The sequence below is a fragment of the Cucurbita pepo genome, chromosome 6, assembly GCF_057944985.1.
Source record: "Cucurbita pepo subsp. pepo isolate OVF chromosome 6, ASM5794498v1, whole genome shotgun sequence".
In the NCBI taxonomy this organism is placed as follows: Eukaryota; Viridiplantae; Streptophyta; class Magnoliopsida; order Cucurbitales; family Cucurbitaceae; genus Cucurbita; species Cucurbita pepo.
Window position 1 is genome coordinate 15,767,949 of NC_141803.1, and position 15,129 is coordinate 15,783,077.

General features: G+C 34.1%; 1 protein-coding gene across 1 annotated transcript; it reads right to left on the reverse strand.

Moving 5' to 3' along the window:
- Positions 1–608: 608 nt before the first annotated feature.
- Positions 609–1,159, reverse strand: LOC147792439 (uncharacterized). The gene is made up of 2 exons (XM_087124505.1): positions 1,030–1,159; positions 609–953 (listed from the first exon to the last, which is right to left on the reverse strand). The coding sequence occupies exons 1-2, from the start codon at positions 1,087–1,089 to the stop codon at positions 810–812; spliced, it is 204 nt and encodes a 67-aa protein (XP_086980631.1). The 5' UTR covers positions 1,090–1,159; the 3' UTR covers positions 609–809.
- Positions 1,160–15,129: the final 13,970 nt, after the last annotated feature.

Sequence of the window (15,129 nt, forward strand, 5' to 3'; positions counted from 1 at the left end):
TTAGCCTTCTATTCTTCAGGTATCAATCTCCTGAGTCAAGTTGAGTACGCTACTATTTTGCTTAATACAGTATACAAAATCCCAAGGATTTGGCTCTTGAGATTAGTAGAAGAGCCTAACTCTTAGCAATCCTCTGCCATTAGTCTAAGAACACCTCAAGAACCTTTCCAAGTTAGTCCTCCCAATCTGTTTAGTTTATGCTTATAGCGTTCGGACTCATGTGCCTTCTAGAACTAGGGGTTTTCGAGCTTGCTGCGTATGATTAGCTAGCATTGCAGCGGCAAGGATTAGACGTCCTCCCATACTACGGTTCCCTGCGACCCAAACCTAGTGCCACTTTAGGTTAGGGAGTTGGGGCAATGATAGCTCCTCCGCATCCCAAAGCACGCTGCCCTCCTAGGCATGCAACACTAAGTAATCCAAGCCAATCCACATGATCGACTAATGGTGAATAATCAAAAAAGGGAGTCTTCATTTTTTTTTTTTTTTGTTTTTGGAGGAATATTAGTATGTTCTTTTGTAGTTTGGTTATTGTATGCCCTGCTCCCTAGTGATGGCTAATGAGTATATAATTCCTTGATAAAGAATCCATTAGATACTAAAACAACTGATTGGAAGTGGGGATTTATAAAGTTGAAGAAAACCCATTCGAGAACAATGAACGAGGTTAAAAACTATCTAGCGTGACTTTATTTCATGGTCAACTCAACTGGCACCGCATCAATATATAGGGCCTTTATCTTTATCTGAAAAATGATAAACATAAGATGAATATTTAAAAATATTCAATAAGTGACAACGAAAAAGCTTCATTTCTTCAAGCCAGTAGCATCCTTAACCGAATCAACCGCGTCCTGGGCTTTAACCATCATCTGTTGTCCTGCCTCTTGTATTGTCTCCTTAGTTGATTGAGCTGCATCACTTGCCTTGTCCATCAAATTACTCGCCTTCTCCTACATATTCACATAAATCAATAGGTTACCAATTTGAGTATGAGATCAAATATGAACTGTTCAAGGCAAAGTGAACCTGTGCTTGGCCTTTGGCTTCTCCAATTTGATAGCTCAGGTTCTGAGACTTGTCTGCCATTTATTTTTACAGAGGAATTCAAAAAATACACTTCTGGTGATTAATCTTTTGTTTTTGTTGATTAAGAACACTTCTGGTTGTGATTTTATAGTGTAGTTTGGATCCAAACATTGCTTGATTAGAGTTTTAAGAAGGTGACACTTGTCATGATGTGGTTGGAGCTGTTCTACTTCAGGGCCAATTGACCAGGTCAGGTTTTGGAGTTGGAGAATGTTTCAAATCAACTATGTACCTGTATAGTTTCTAAACAACTTACAAACTTGAATTAACTTTAAAAGTATAAAAACCTTGGAGAACAATGAAACGTTCACATTGTTAGGAATCACGGATCTCCACAAAATGGTACGATATTGTCCACTTTGAGTATAAACTCTCGTGACTTTGCTTTGGGCTTCACCCAAAAGGCCTCGTACCAATGGAGGGGCTTCACCCAAAAGGCCTCGTACCAATGGAGGGGCTTCACCCAAAAGGCCTCGTACCAATGGAGGGGCTTCACCCAAAAGGCCTCGTAACAATGGAGATAGTATTCCTTGATTATAAATTCATGATCATAATCTAAATTAGTCGATGTTGGACTTTCATCCAACACCTTCCCTCGAACAAAGTACGCCTCCCCTTAATCGAGGCTCGACTCCTTTTTCTTTTTGGAGTCTTAGTCTTTTTTTACTATGCCTTCGAGGCTCCTAATACTTTTGTTCGACATTTGAGGATTCTATTGACATGACTAAGTTTAGGGCATGACTCTGATCCCATGTTAGAAATCACAGATCTCCACGATGGTATGATATTGTCTACTTTGAGCATAAACTTTCATGGCTTTGTTCGAGTCGAGCCTCGATTAAGAGGAAGCATACTTTGTTCGAAGGGGGGTGTTGGATGAAAGTCCCACATCGGCTAATTTAGGGAATGATCATGGGTTTATAATCGAACAATATTATCTCCATTGGTGCGAGGCCTTTTGGGAAAGCCCAAAGCAAAGCTATGAGAGCTTATGCTCAAAGTGGACAATATCATACCATTGTAGAGAGTCGTGTTCATCTAACACACATATCTCCGTCAACTATATGATATTGTACACTTTCGGTTTAGGCTCTTTAAACCTTATCTAAGTCGGGTCAACTAGAAGCTGACTAAAGATTCAAATGTGAATTAATAAGACAATGAGTTATCTTATTTGACACGGTATTAGAAGTATCAGTTTATGATGTACTTGTTATCGTCCGACAATCATAATTCTTAATTCATTTAGTTATAATTTACTTGACTAAAAAAGTAGACCACTTGAAATGCCTTCATTTGTCTTGTTGTTATCTTAAAAAATGATGTCAGTTTTGTAGCGGGTGAAACTATTTTATATGTGACTACATTTTATGACTCGAGGAGTCATTTATTAAGTAGTTTTAAATACTCAATTCACGTTTAATAATTTTTTCAATATAAGAAAGGACCTCATGTACGGATGACGGCGTTAACCGAGGAGGCCATGGAACCCATACTAGATGGATTTAAGTTGTAGACTCCATGTTAGATTAAGATACGAGCATTTTATTTTGAAATTTTGATAAGAGACACTATTTTTCTGTTTCCATCTATGTTGTTATTAATTTCTATGGATTATGTTCGAAATGAATTTATGCACGTATAAGCCTACTTTCGGTTATGTAACCCTCAAACATTATATTCACACTCTCATTTTACCGAAAATCAATGTAAAGAGATGAGCTCATACATGATGTACGCGTCCCTACAGAACATACATAGGAAGTAGCCTGTGCTCGTGACGTACATGGATAGATCCCACATTTTAAATCACGGTACGTGATTATGATGTGCATTATATACATATATGTGTATAATATATAAGATGCCCGTTCTTGCCCCCTTTTTCATTCCTCACCCGTACAAAAATTTTCATTTATTTTTACAAGGATCATGATGAGGATCCCTCGTGGGGAACGCATCAGGATTGGGTTCCTCACAGGAAAATTTTTCCTTTTTTTTTTTTTTTTAATAGTTCTTCTCAAGAAACTATTCTCGTGCGTAATTTCTATTTTACAATATAATTTTTATTAAAAAAAATGTAAAGAAAAATCTAATATAACGTTGTACTAATATAATTTATAAAAAATATTATAATATAATTTTTCACAAAAAAAAAAAAAAAAAAAAAACGGAATTGGAAAAGAACAATCCCTGTTCGTATTTCGTAACTCAGTTTATTTAACGGAAAAAAAATGTCTCCATGTTCCCTCCCCATTCCTCGTTTAAACGAGAATAACCCACCTCATTTGAAGCAGATTACCCAGGGCCCAAACTCACGGGATAAATGAACATCTCTAATTATACATGGCTTATCAAATATGAAGGATTTATAGTCAATCACGACCACTCATGTGACTGGGCAAGACTAATTCTTCGAAGATTTTCAAAGTTGTACCAAAAGTGGAGTCGTAAACTCATTCACCGAGTTGAATTAGGTCAGATATTTCTCTAAGTAAACAGGTATCAATCTCATTAAAATAAGCCAATTTCATAATAATCAGATCGAGAACAAGAAAGCCGTAACACCTACCAACTGATTGCAATTATTCCCTGAAGAATCCGAAAAAAGAAAAAAAAAAACGCTACGTTTTCCCCTTTAAGAATCTTTAATGAAGCTCAAAGCCTTTGACAATTACACACAAAACACTCAAATTGAATAATTATTTTGAAAGATGAGACATTTTCAAGTAAGAACACAACGTAAAAGTGCAACCATTTAATGTGAAAAGGCATACTTTTAGAAGTGGATGATGCATTCATATGGTTCAACTTTAGAATCATTCATTCATTTTTAAATTTCAAAAATTAAAAAATTTCCCCTTTTTAATTTATGGGAGTAGGTTTAATTTGGTGAGTCTCTTTCCCGCCCCGCTTTACACCGAACAATAATTTTATTTTTAAGTCAAACAACGAGGGAGTCCTTCATAAATACCCTTATTTTGAAAAGATATAAAAAATTGCGATAAGACCCTTAACGTTCATAAACATTTCAAAACTGCCCTTAAAGTAAAATCGTTTAAGACCCTTAACGTTCACAAACATTTTAAGACTGCCCTTAGAGTAAAATCGTTTATGACCCTTAACGTTTAAAAACATCTCAAGACTGCTCTTAAGTAAAATCGTTTAAGACCCTTAACGTTCACAAACATTTCAAGACTGCCCTTAAAGTAAAATCGTTTAAGACCCTTACGTTCATAAACATTTCAAGACAAATTTCAAGACTGCCCTTAAAGTAAAATTGTTTAAGACCCTTAACGTTCAAAAACATTTCAAGACTGCCCTTAAAGTAAAATCGTTTAAGACCGTTAACGTTTACAAACATTTCAAGACTGCCCTTAAAGTAAAATCGTTTAAGACCCTTAACGTTCAAAAACATTTCAAGACTGCCCTTAAAGTAAAAACGTTTAAGACCCTTAATGTTCACAAACATTTCAAGACTGCCCTTGAAGTAAAATTGTTTAAGACCCTTAAAGTTCACGAACATTTCGAGACTGCCCTTAAAGTAAAGTCGTTTAAGACCCTTAACGTTCACAAACATTTCAAGACTGCCCTTAAAGTAAAATCATTTAAGACCCTTAACGTTACAAACATTTCAAGATTGCCCTTAAAGTAAAATCGTTTAAGCCCCTTAACGTTCAAAAACATTTCAAGACTGCCCTTAAAGTAAAATCGTTTAAGGCCCTTAACGTTCAAAAACATTTCAAGACTACCCTTAAAGTAAAATCGTTTAAGACCCTTAACGTTCAAAAACATTTCAAGACTGCCCTTAAAGTAAAATCGTTTAAGATCCTTAACATTCACAAACATTTCAAGACTGCCCTTAAAGTAAAATCGTTTAAGATCCTTAACATTCACAAACATTTCAAGACTGCCCTTAAAGTAAAATCGTTTAAGATCCTTAACATTCACAAACATTTCAAGACTGCCCTTAAAGTAAAAACGTTTAAGACCCTTAACGTTCACAAACATTTCAAGACTGCCCTTAAAGTAAAATTGTTTAAGACCCTTAAAGTTCACGAACATTTTGAGACTGCCCTTAAAGTAAAGTCGTTTAATACCCTTAACGTTCACAAACATTTCAAGACTGCCCTTAAAGTAAAATCATTTAAGACCCTTAACGTTACAAACATTTCAAGATTGCCCTTAAAGTAAAATCGTTTAAGGCCCTTAACGTTCAAAAACATTTCAAGACTACCCTTAAAGTAAAATCGTTTAAGACCCGTAAAGTTCAAAAACATTTCAAGACTGCCCTTAAAGTAAAATCGTTTAAGACCCTTAACGTTCACAAACATTTCAAGACTGCCCTTAAAGTAAAATCGTTTAAGACCCTTACGTTCACAAACATTTCAAGATTGCCCTTAAAGTAAAATCGTTTAAGACCCTTAACGTTCTTGAAATGTAAAATCGTTTAAGATCCTTAACATTCACAAACATTTCAAGACTGCCCTTAAAGTAAAATCGTTTAAGATCCTTAACATTCACAAACATTTCAAGACTGCCCTTAAAGTAAAATCGTTTAAGATCCTTAACATTCACAAACATTTCAAGACTGCCCTTAAAGTAAAATCGTTTAAGATCCTTAACATTCACAAACATTTCAAGACTGCCCTTAAAGTAAAATCGTTTAAGACCCTTAATGTTCACAAACATTTCAAGACTGCCCTTAAAATAACATTCCTTAGAATTTCGGACATAAATTTGAATTTGGAATAGGGTGATGGCGACCCAAAACGAAACGTTTGAATCATCAAACTGTTTAGGTCATCGCTTCACGGTTCCAAGTTTCAATTCTAATCGAAAATTCTAAAGAATTACTATAAGGGTAGTTTTGGTTTTGGAATATTTATGAAAAGTTAAGGGTAATATTGTAATTTTGAGAAATAAGAGTTTGTTTTTTAAATGATAACATTTTAGTAGTAATGGAATAATGAAGTGTAGTTAGGTGGAAGTTTGAAAATTTAAAGTTATTTAAAAATGTTTCTAAATTATCATTTTTAACTAAATAAAAATTTAAAATTTCATTAATAAAAAAAAAGAAATTATTAAATTTTCATTAAAATTATTTTATTCATTGTCATTAAATTTTCTCTAAACAAAATTAAAAAAAAAAAAAAAAAAAAAAAAACTATAATTTTAATTTTAAAATCTTAAATTTTACTTGCAACACGTTGCTTTGAAAAAAACATTTATTTTTTATCTGTGCTAAATTAATAAAATATATCTGTATTTTTTAAATTTTAAATGGTATATTTTATCTTTCAAAAATACTCTTGAACTTTTAACAGTGTTTCAAAAATACTCTAAAATATTAAATTTTTTTTTATTAATATCCTTTAATTAAAAATATATTTACTATTAGTATCAATTTTACAAAAATATCCTTGAAAATTTAAACATAACATCAACACCATTTATCTTTATAAAAAAAAAATTAAAATTTTTGGACCGTCTATCTACACCTCATAGATTATGTCAAACGTTTTAATATTATTTATGGTAAGAATATCTTTAAAAAAAAAAGTTTAAATATATTTTTAAAATTAAAAAGAAAATTAAAAAGTATTTTTAAATTTTGTAGTGGAATTTTGCGAATAAGGACAAAAAAATGGTCACTTTCATAAAATAATTAATCAAATGTGAAAGCGTTTGGACCTCGTTTTTTAGTTTTTTACTTTCAGACCCAGTTAAGGTTTTTAGAACGTGTATGCTAAGGAGATGTTTCCACGTCCTTATAAAAAACGTTTGGTTCTCCTCTTGAATCGATGTGGGATCTTACAACCTACTCTCGAGGTTTTCATACCTTTGTAAAGATATTTCGTTCAATTCTCGAGCTGATGTGGGATCTGACAACATTACATATATATTAGAAATTGTCTTATTTAGATTTTTACTTTGAGACCCTATTAAGGTTTTTAGAACGTGTATGCTAAGGAGATGTTTTCATGTCCTTATAAAAAACGTTTGGTTCTCCTCCCGAATCGATGTGGGATCTTACAACCTACTCCCGAGGTTTTCATACCTTTGTAAAGATATTTCGTTCAATTCTCGAGCTGATGTGGGATCTGACAACATTACATATATATTAGAAATTGTCTTATTTGAGGTTTTCCTTCCAGATTTCCTCTCGAGTTTTTTAGAACACGTATGCTAAGGAGATGTTTCCACACCCTTATAAAAAAAAATGTTTCGTTCTCGTCCCCAATCGATGTGAGATCTCACAATCCACGCCGAGATTTTCGTACCCTTATAAAAATATATTTCGTTCAATTCTCGAGCTGATGTGGGTCTAACAACATTGCATATATATTAGAAATTGTCTTATTTGGGTTTTTCCTTTCGAACTTTCCCTCGAGATTTTTAGAACGTGTCTATTAAGAACATGTTTCCACACCCTTATAAAAAAAAACGTTTCGTTCTCCTACCCAATCGATATGGGATCTCATAATCCACCCCCGAAGTTTTCATACCCTTATAAAAAATATTTCATTCAATTCTCCCGCTGATGTGGGATCGAACAACATTACATATATATATATTAGAAATTGTCTTATTTGGGTTTTGCTTTCCGACTTCCCCTCAAGATTTTTAGAACACGTCTCCTAAGGAGATGTTTCCACACCCTTATAAAAAAAATATTTCGTTATTCTCCCACCCATTTGGAATCTGACAACGTTTTATATATATATATATATATATATATATATATATATATATATATATATATATATATGTATGTATGTATATATATGTATGTATGTATGTATAAATTACGACCATCGAGATTTAAAATTGGATCATCGAGATATAAATTACGATCGAATTGACTTTATTTATGAAATTTGAGTTTTCTATTTAATTCTTAAATTTAAAAATATTCAATTTATATAGGTAGAGGCGTGGAGACGTGCAAAATTAACTTGGAAGTGCCCTCGACATCCTATTTGAACTTGGAAGTGTGCTTTTTCTTGGGGTCTTCTTTACCTTCAACGCCACGATTCTTCTCGAGCTTGCTTCAAACTTCGTCATGTCATGGTCATCTCAAACATCTTTGCCCTTGATTCATTCATTTTCCTCTCATTTCTTCCACTCGGTTTGAAGCTTAGTTGCAATGTTGCAAGTGACCGCTGACGAGACATGAGAGAATGAAAGGCAGGAGCTCACCTAAGGCACGAGAGATGAATTTGTGTACCGAGCCTAGTGTGATTCAAATTTTGATTTGTGTATACTAAATTGTACCATCAACAAAAATTCTTGAATTTACTGAAACATACGAGATTTTGAGTTGAGCTGAACGGGTGCTCTCTTGGCAAAACTTGAAAAGAGAGACTAAAAAAGGTAGGTTAAAGTAGGTCGAGATGAAAAAAGAGAGCTCACTTGACTCCCTAAACTTAATCAACACCTAGGAGATATATCCTTCGTCTAGTCCCTCAAGACAAAGAACACGAGAGATAGAACTACCAGGCCACTTTTAGCACATGATTGACCATGTGAATAGCAAAAATTTGGTTGATCGTCAACTTCTCCCCTCTCGTACGGATCTTAGAGGACGATGCAAAAGTCGATAGCCCCCTAGTCATTTGAGGAAAGTTGAATAGGAGCCAATTCGATCTGGCTCATGAAGAACTGAGAAAACGATGACAAGGGAAGCCTTAACCCCATTCCGAACATTTTAGGGTACATTCCAACGTCCCCCACCTGTAGATTCTCGATCGACTCATTCGCCCAAGACAACTAAAACTGAATGCTAGGGGGTACGCCAAGCCAATCCCACGTAAGGATAACTTGATCGCAGTGATGGTGGAAGAACCAACCTGTGACACCCGAGTAAAAGAGGGATACATGAATGAACCGAGACCACATCTGAATGAGAACGATGTTGATGATAAGATGGCATATGAATTTCATGGTTAAGCGTGCTTTACTTAGCAATTCTATGTTGGATGACCTTTTAAGAATTTTATTAGGATGCATGTGAGTGATGAAAAAACATGCGGAAAAGACTTGTATTGGTCTATGGGAATAGTTTTCACTCTTAGAGACAGGAAGTAGGTGACACGATCATGTCGTAAAGGATGAAGGGGAATGTTGACGTCATCAAGTGTTGAATCCAAATTCTAGGCATGGGTCGCTATAAATGGTATCAGAGCGGTACCTCTCCCAATAAGATGTAGTTTGAGGACGGACCAATGCAGAAACTGGTGAGCATGTGACACCCGAGTAAAGAAGGGGTACATGAATGAACCGAGACCATATCTGAATGAAAACGATCTTGATAATAGGATGACTAAGAAAGATTTAAAAGAATTGAAAGTCATTATACAAATAAGGAAAGGTTTGTAGCCCCGTATGAAGGTGTTTCGTTCTCCTCCCCAACCAACATGGGATCTCACAATCCACTCCCTTCGAGGCCCAGCATCTTGGCTGGCACTCGTTCCTTTCTCCCATCAATGTGGGACCCCCACCAAATTCATCCCCTTCGGGGCCCAACGTCCTTGTTGGCACATCGCCTCATGTCCACCCCCCGTTCGGAGCTCAGCCTCCTCGCTAGCACATCGCCTCATGTCCACCCTTATTCGGGGTTAAGCCTCCTCGTTGACACATCACCCCGTCCGGTATCTAGCTCTGGTATGTTCGCTATCTAATATTATCCTCTTTGGGCTTTCCCTTTTAGGCTGCACCTCAAGGATTTTAAAACGTCTTTGCTAGGGAGAGGTTTCTACACCCTTATAAAGGGTGTTTCGTTCTCCTCCCCGATCGATGTGGGATCTCACAAAAAACCAAAAGAAAAGTCATCCGACCCTTTACTTCCAAAGAAAATATTTATGATGGAATTTATAAATTTTAAAATAAGTTGGAAGATGCTTATCCATTGGGCAAGGACTAGACTATATTGACTCAATTTTCCTCTCATATGTTACTCTATAAAAAGAAATCTTTGTATCTTATCTTTTAACTTCTTTTTTGGTGCAAAATTATTATTTATATATTAATATTTTTAATCATTTTATGATATTTTCTCGTTCTTATCAAATAAAAATATATTTTTTTTGCCAAAGTAAACACGAAGGGCGGAAATTAAATAATTAATTTTTTTTCTATCATGGACGATTGTAACGACCCTATTTAGCTTAAGACCGAACCGTTATTACATGCATATCAGGTAAGTTTGTCAAATGAACTCGAGCAAAAATAACTAAGCTTTAAAGTCGGTGTAAGAACCGTTAAAACAGCTAGAAGTCATCCCCGATCAGAGGATGTACTTTCATTACCGAGTATAATTGGATGCATAATAGTTCTCACTAAGTGACTCACGTGCATGCACATGGAGCATTAGGTGAGCCCATTAACGTATTTTTTAGGTATTACTATAAGTTTGTGCACGCTCACATAGTTGAAAACAGAAAACAAAAATGATAATGAAATATCGTAAATGGACACGCTCATACAATGCATGACTGAAGAAGTAATCCATGACTCGGATGTCCTTATTCAAATCTTCATTTAGTTCTACGGTGCAATAATAAAGATATACATACGTAGTATAATGCTAATATCTGATCAGACAAGTTATTCACTATATCATCGTCCATTTCAATGTTACGGTAGTACATGGTGTTACATAAGATGCTGATGATATGATATAATATGACACGATGCATGATATGAATGATCTACGGCAAAACGTGTCGACATAATGAACAACTCCAATTTATGTCTGGAAAGGTACGATGAAAATGATATGTTATGAAGGAAAAACGGAAGGGTTGTCTTACATGATAATAAATAAAAATGTTGGGACGTCATGCATCATTGTGTGTTCAACATTGGCGAATACTCCTCTTTTATGATGGTACGGACGTGTATACTACGTGGCAGGAAAATGATCATTATATTTATCATGATGGTGCGATGGTCGCTATACCTAACGGGTGTCCAACATCAACAACGCCAGAGAATGCTCGCCCAACCATGAAAAGGGCCAAGGAGGTGTGTGAACCGACTGGTGGGTATATACGTGCACGTGTGGACCGTGTGTAAAACAGTAAATACACATCCAATTAACCCATTTAGGATGGTCGTCTAAGAAAATATAGATTGATATGATAGGTCCCGCCCATGATTGTATGGGCTTGCATCTAACCTCAATAGTGGGGTCACTTACATAGTATTTCTTAAAATACTCAAGTCACGTGCTACTTCTATTTTAGGTAAAGACAAGGCATTGTTGTACGACTGATGACGACATCGCAATTCGAGATTATGACATATGCATAGGGTAGTTGTATTTATTTTATTAGGTTTAGGTTAGAATAGAGTGTTTTTTTAATTTTAATGTTTATTTATTTCATTTAATATTTAATTGTGTCATTTTAAGATGTTTTCGAACACGTGAGTTTATGGCAGTGTTTTAAGATGAAGTTTAAACGCTTATTTTTGCACAAAATGATCACGTTATGAGGATGGTAGCAACTCTAGGTAAGTAGAAATCTAAGGTCGTTACATCGAGAGTTGGAGTTGGATCTAGAGCGGGTTATCGACCACTCATTCAAGCCCAAACCCTTGTTACAGTCACGACCTACAAACCGTGCCTCAACCCAATAAGCGCAACCTTGAAGCATTCGGTCCACTAGTCGACACGACCCGAAAACCCGCTTGCAACCAAGAAACTTGCACGCAACCTGAACGACCTAGTTCGTCCTTTGCATGTGCGTGCACCCACCTTAATCGCGACTCAATTATGCTATTTTCTCGCACTCGGCTTTGGCTTAAGCTTGATGGCTCTAGCCGCTCAAATTTGGCTTTTTCCACTCAATATAGAGTTTTTAGACTTGTTACCTACGTTTTCGACCCACTCGAAGCTGATTTTGACCTTATATTAGGCGGTTAAGGTTAGTTTAATCCCCAATTGCTCAATTTAAATTATTTTAAGCTATAAATTGAAATTATTTAAGAATTAGGTAAGTTAATTTCATTATAATATTTCAAATATGATGTCGTGGGTCCACCAAGGTTGAAATGAACTTTAAGGGACGAAGTCAAGCCAGTTTTAAAAATAATTTGGGACTCCGGCTCAGGTCAACCAAGTAAGTGGCTCCACTGTCAGCTTGGTTAGATGAATTGTATTATGTATGATGATGTGTAACCCGTGGCCCATGCACGTGTCTTGATTGATATGTTATGCTATACTATGACACGCCATGTTATGTGATGTTATGTCCTGATATGTTGTAGTATGTTATACTACAACATACTACAACACACGCCATGTTATGTGATGTTATGTCCTGATATGTTGTAGTATGTTATACTATGTATTAGAGAATGTAATAGAATTATGTAAGCATAATTCACATACTTATTATATATTATAGATAAATGGAAGTTTGTCTTATGTTCATATATTATGTCATGATTAAAGTTATGGGGATCTCATGAATATTTGTGTGACACGTGCATCGGGATACTTCCTCAATATGATGAGTACAATGCATACATTATGATTTACGACATCATATTCACCATGATGTTACGCAGTCCTTTCCGTTCGTGGTGTTTGGCATACAACCTGTTAGTGAGTGCTAGCTCGACGATCCAGGCCCAGGGGGTATGCGAGCATTTTTGGCGCACCCCATGCTTGCACGTGTTGGTCATGTGTAGAGAAATACTACACATCCAACCTTACCCGGACAGGAAAGATGCTTAATGTTATGTTATGCTATGTTAAAAGAATAGGTCCTACCATGTTGCATGTGTTTGCATTTCTCAACCCCAATAGTGGAGTTACTTACTGAGTATTTCTTAAAATACTCAAGTCATGTGCTACTCTTACATTTCACGTAAAGCTAAGACACCTATGTACGGATGACAGTGGCGTCGTGACAAAAGCCATAGATTGCTTAGGGTCGTTACAACATACATCTGGGTCTAGATTTTGTAGTCATTAGTCTTTGGACACGTGAACTGGATTGAGCTATGCTTAGACTAATCATTCAAAGGACTGACCGACTAAGTTAACCGTAGATTGCTTCTTCTTCATCCGTCAAACCGAGTGTCGGTCCGCAGTTGTGGACTAGGGTGCAAAGCTCTTAAAATGATGAATGGACAAAAACGTGGCAGTGGGCCACGTCACTGCCACGTTTAATGATAATGTGTGGGCCACGCAAAAATAAATTGATTTAGAAATCCACGTGTCTCCCTTTTACCACCCGCCTTCGTGGAAAACATATACACGGTTCTTTTTTTAAAATATAATTTCTTTAAATTATGTTATGTACGTTGACTTTCTAGATTTAAATAATAATAAATAAATAAATAAATAAACTATTTGGAAATTTCCTTTTTTTCCTTGTATTCCATTTATCATTTTAATTAAAAAATAATTAATGTATAATCAATTACCAATAAAATTTTAAAAAATCTAATTGATAATTAAATTTAACAAAATAATAATAATAATAATAATAATCTCGTACCTTAGCTACTGTATTAAAAACGTCTATTTATTAATTTAATTAAAATTATTTAACACTCCTTTAAATTATTCTCTTTTATTTATTATTTATTTGTGGTAAGGAAATGAAAAAAAAATTAAGAAGAATATTAAAATTAAATTAAAAAAAATATAAGTATGCATAATAAATAAATAAATAACAATAAAACTAAAATTATTTAAGAAACAACATTTTTTTAATATATATTTTTTTAAATTATCGCGAGAAAAATATGAAGAGAAAATAGACGTAGGTGTAAGAAATAACGAATCGGTAATTTTTAAAAGAGAATCCTAAGAGAAGGTCCGTTTTGCTTCTAGAAGTTTAAGACTTTAATTCACACATTATTTGTCACCATTATACCAAGATCTCGTGCAATAAACAGACACGTGCAATAAACAGACACGTGCGAAGGGTTTGTAATCACGAAATAGATCGAAAAAGAAAAAGAAAATTTTAAATGTACACGTATATTACACATTAAAAGTATGAAATAAAATCTCGACACATGAGACATGAAAAATTAACGAAGATTATTGAAACTTGGGAAGGAAACGCTTTGGGCTTCCCTAAAGGCCTCATACCAATGGAGAAAGTATTTTTTTATTATAAACCCATGAACATTCCCTAAATTAGCCGATGTGGGACTTTCATCATCCAACAGTGTCGTCTATCATAAAAAAACTAAAATGGTGAACAAACCCGAGAAATTTTCATAGTTTTTGTTGAACACTACAGCCACTAATTAAGCAAAAGATCACGAGTATATAAGTAAACGACACGATTTTTATTAATACGAACCCATTTAAAAAAAATCAAAAATAAAATTACGAGAGTTTATATGCTGACCGATCGTACAAGATATTTATATTTATTTTATTTAATTTTTCCAAAGGAGAGGAGAGAGAAAAGAAAGAAAGAAATGAGAAAAAAAATAATTTTTTACTTTGAAAATTTAAAAAAAAAAAAAAAAAAAAAAAAAAAAACTCAAATGATTAAAAATTATAATATTTTTTTAATCATAAAAGGTCACAAATACTTTCAAACTTTAAATTTTATTTAAATAATTTTAAATAAAAAAATTCATTTTTTAATTAGATAAAAATTAATTTACACCCATCTAAAATTAAAAATTAAATAACTAAAATATTTTTTTTGGACATAAAAGAAAAATTAAAATTTTAGAGGTTAATAATAATAAAATTCAACCATTTGAAAAATAAATAAATAAATATATATATATATATATATATATATATTAATTAAAACATAATAATAATAATAAATAAATACAAATTTGACTTCAAAAAGCAATTTGAGGCCACACATACAACCTTTGACTGTGAGTAGTGAGTCTCATAACATGTTCTTCAATTTTAATTAATTAATTAATAATAATAATAATAATAATTACAAATAATAATAATAATAATAATTTTCCTTTTGAAATGAATCTTCAAAGCGACCAAGTCACTGGTCTTCACTCCCACCGCGTTCCCCTTCTTCT

Coding starts and splice junctions, on each gene's coding strand:
- LOC147792439 (XM_087124505.1), bottom strand. CDS start 1,089: ATGGCAGACAAGTCTCAGAACCTGAGCTATCAAATTGGAGAAGCCAAA. Junction 954..1,029: donor AAGCCAAAGGCCAAGCACAG/GTTCACTTTGCC, acceptor GTGAATATGTAG/GAGAAGGCGAGTAATTTGAT.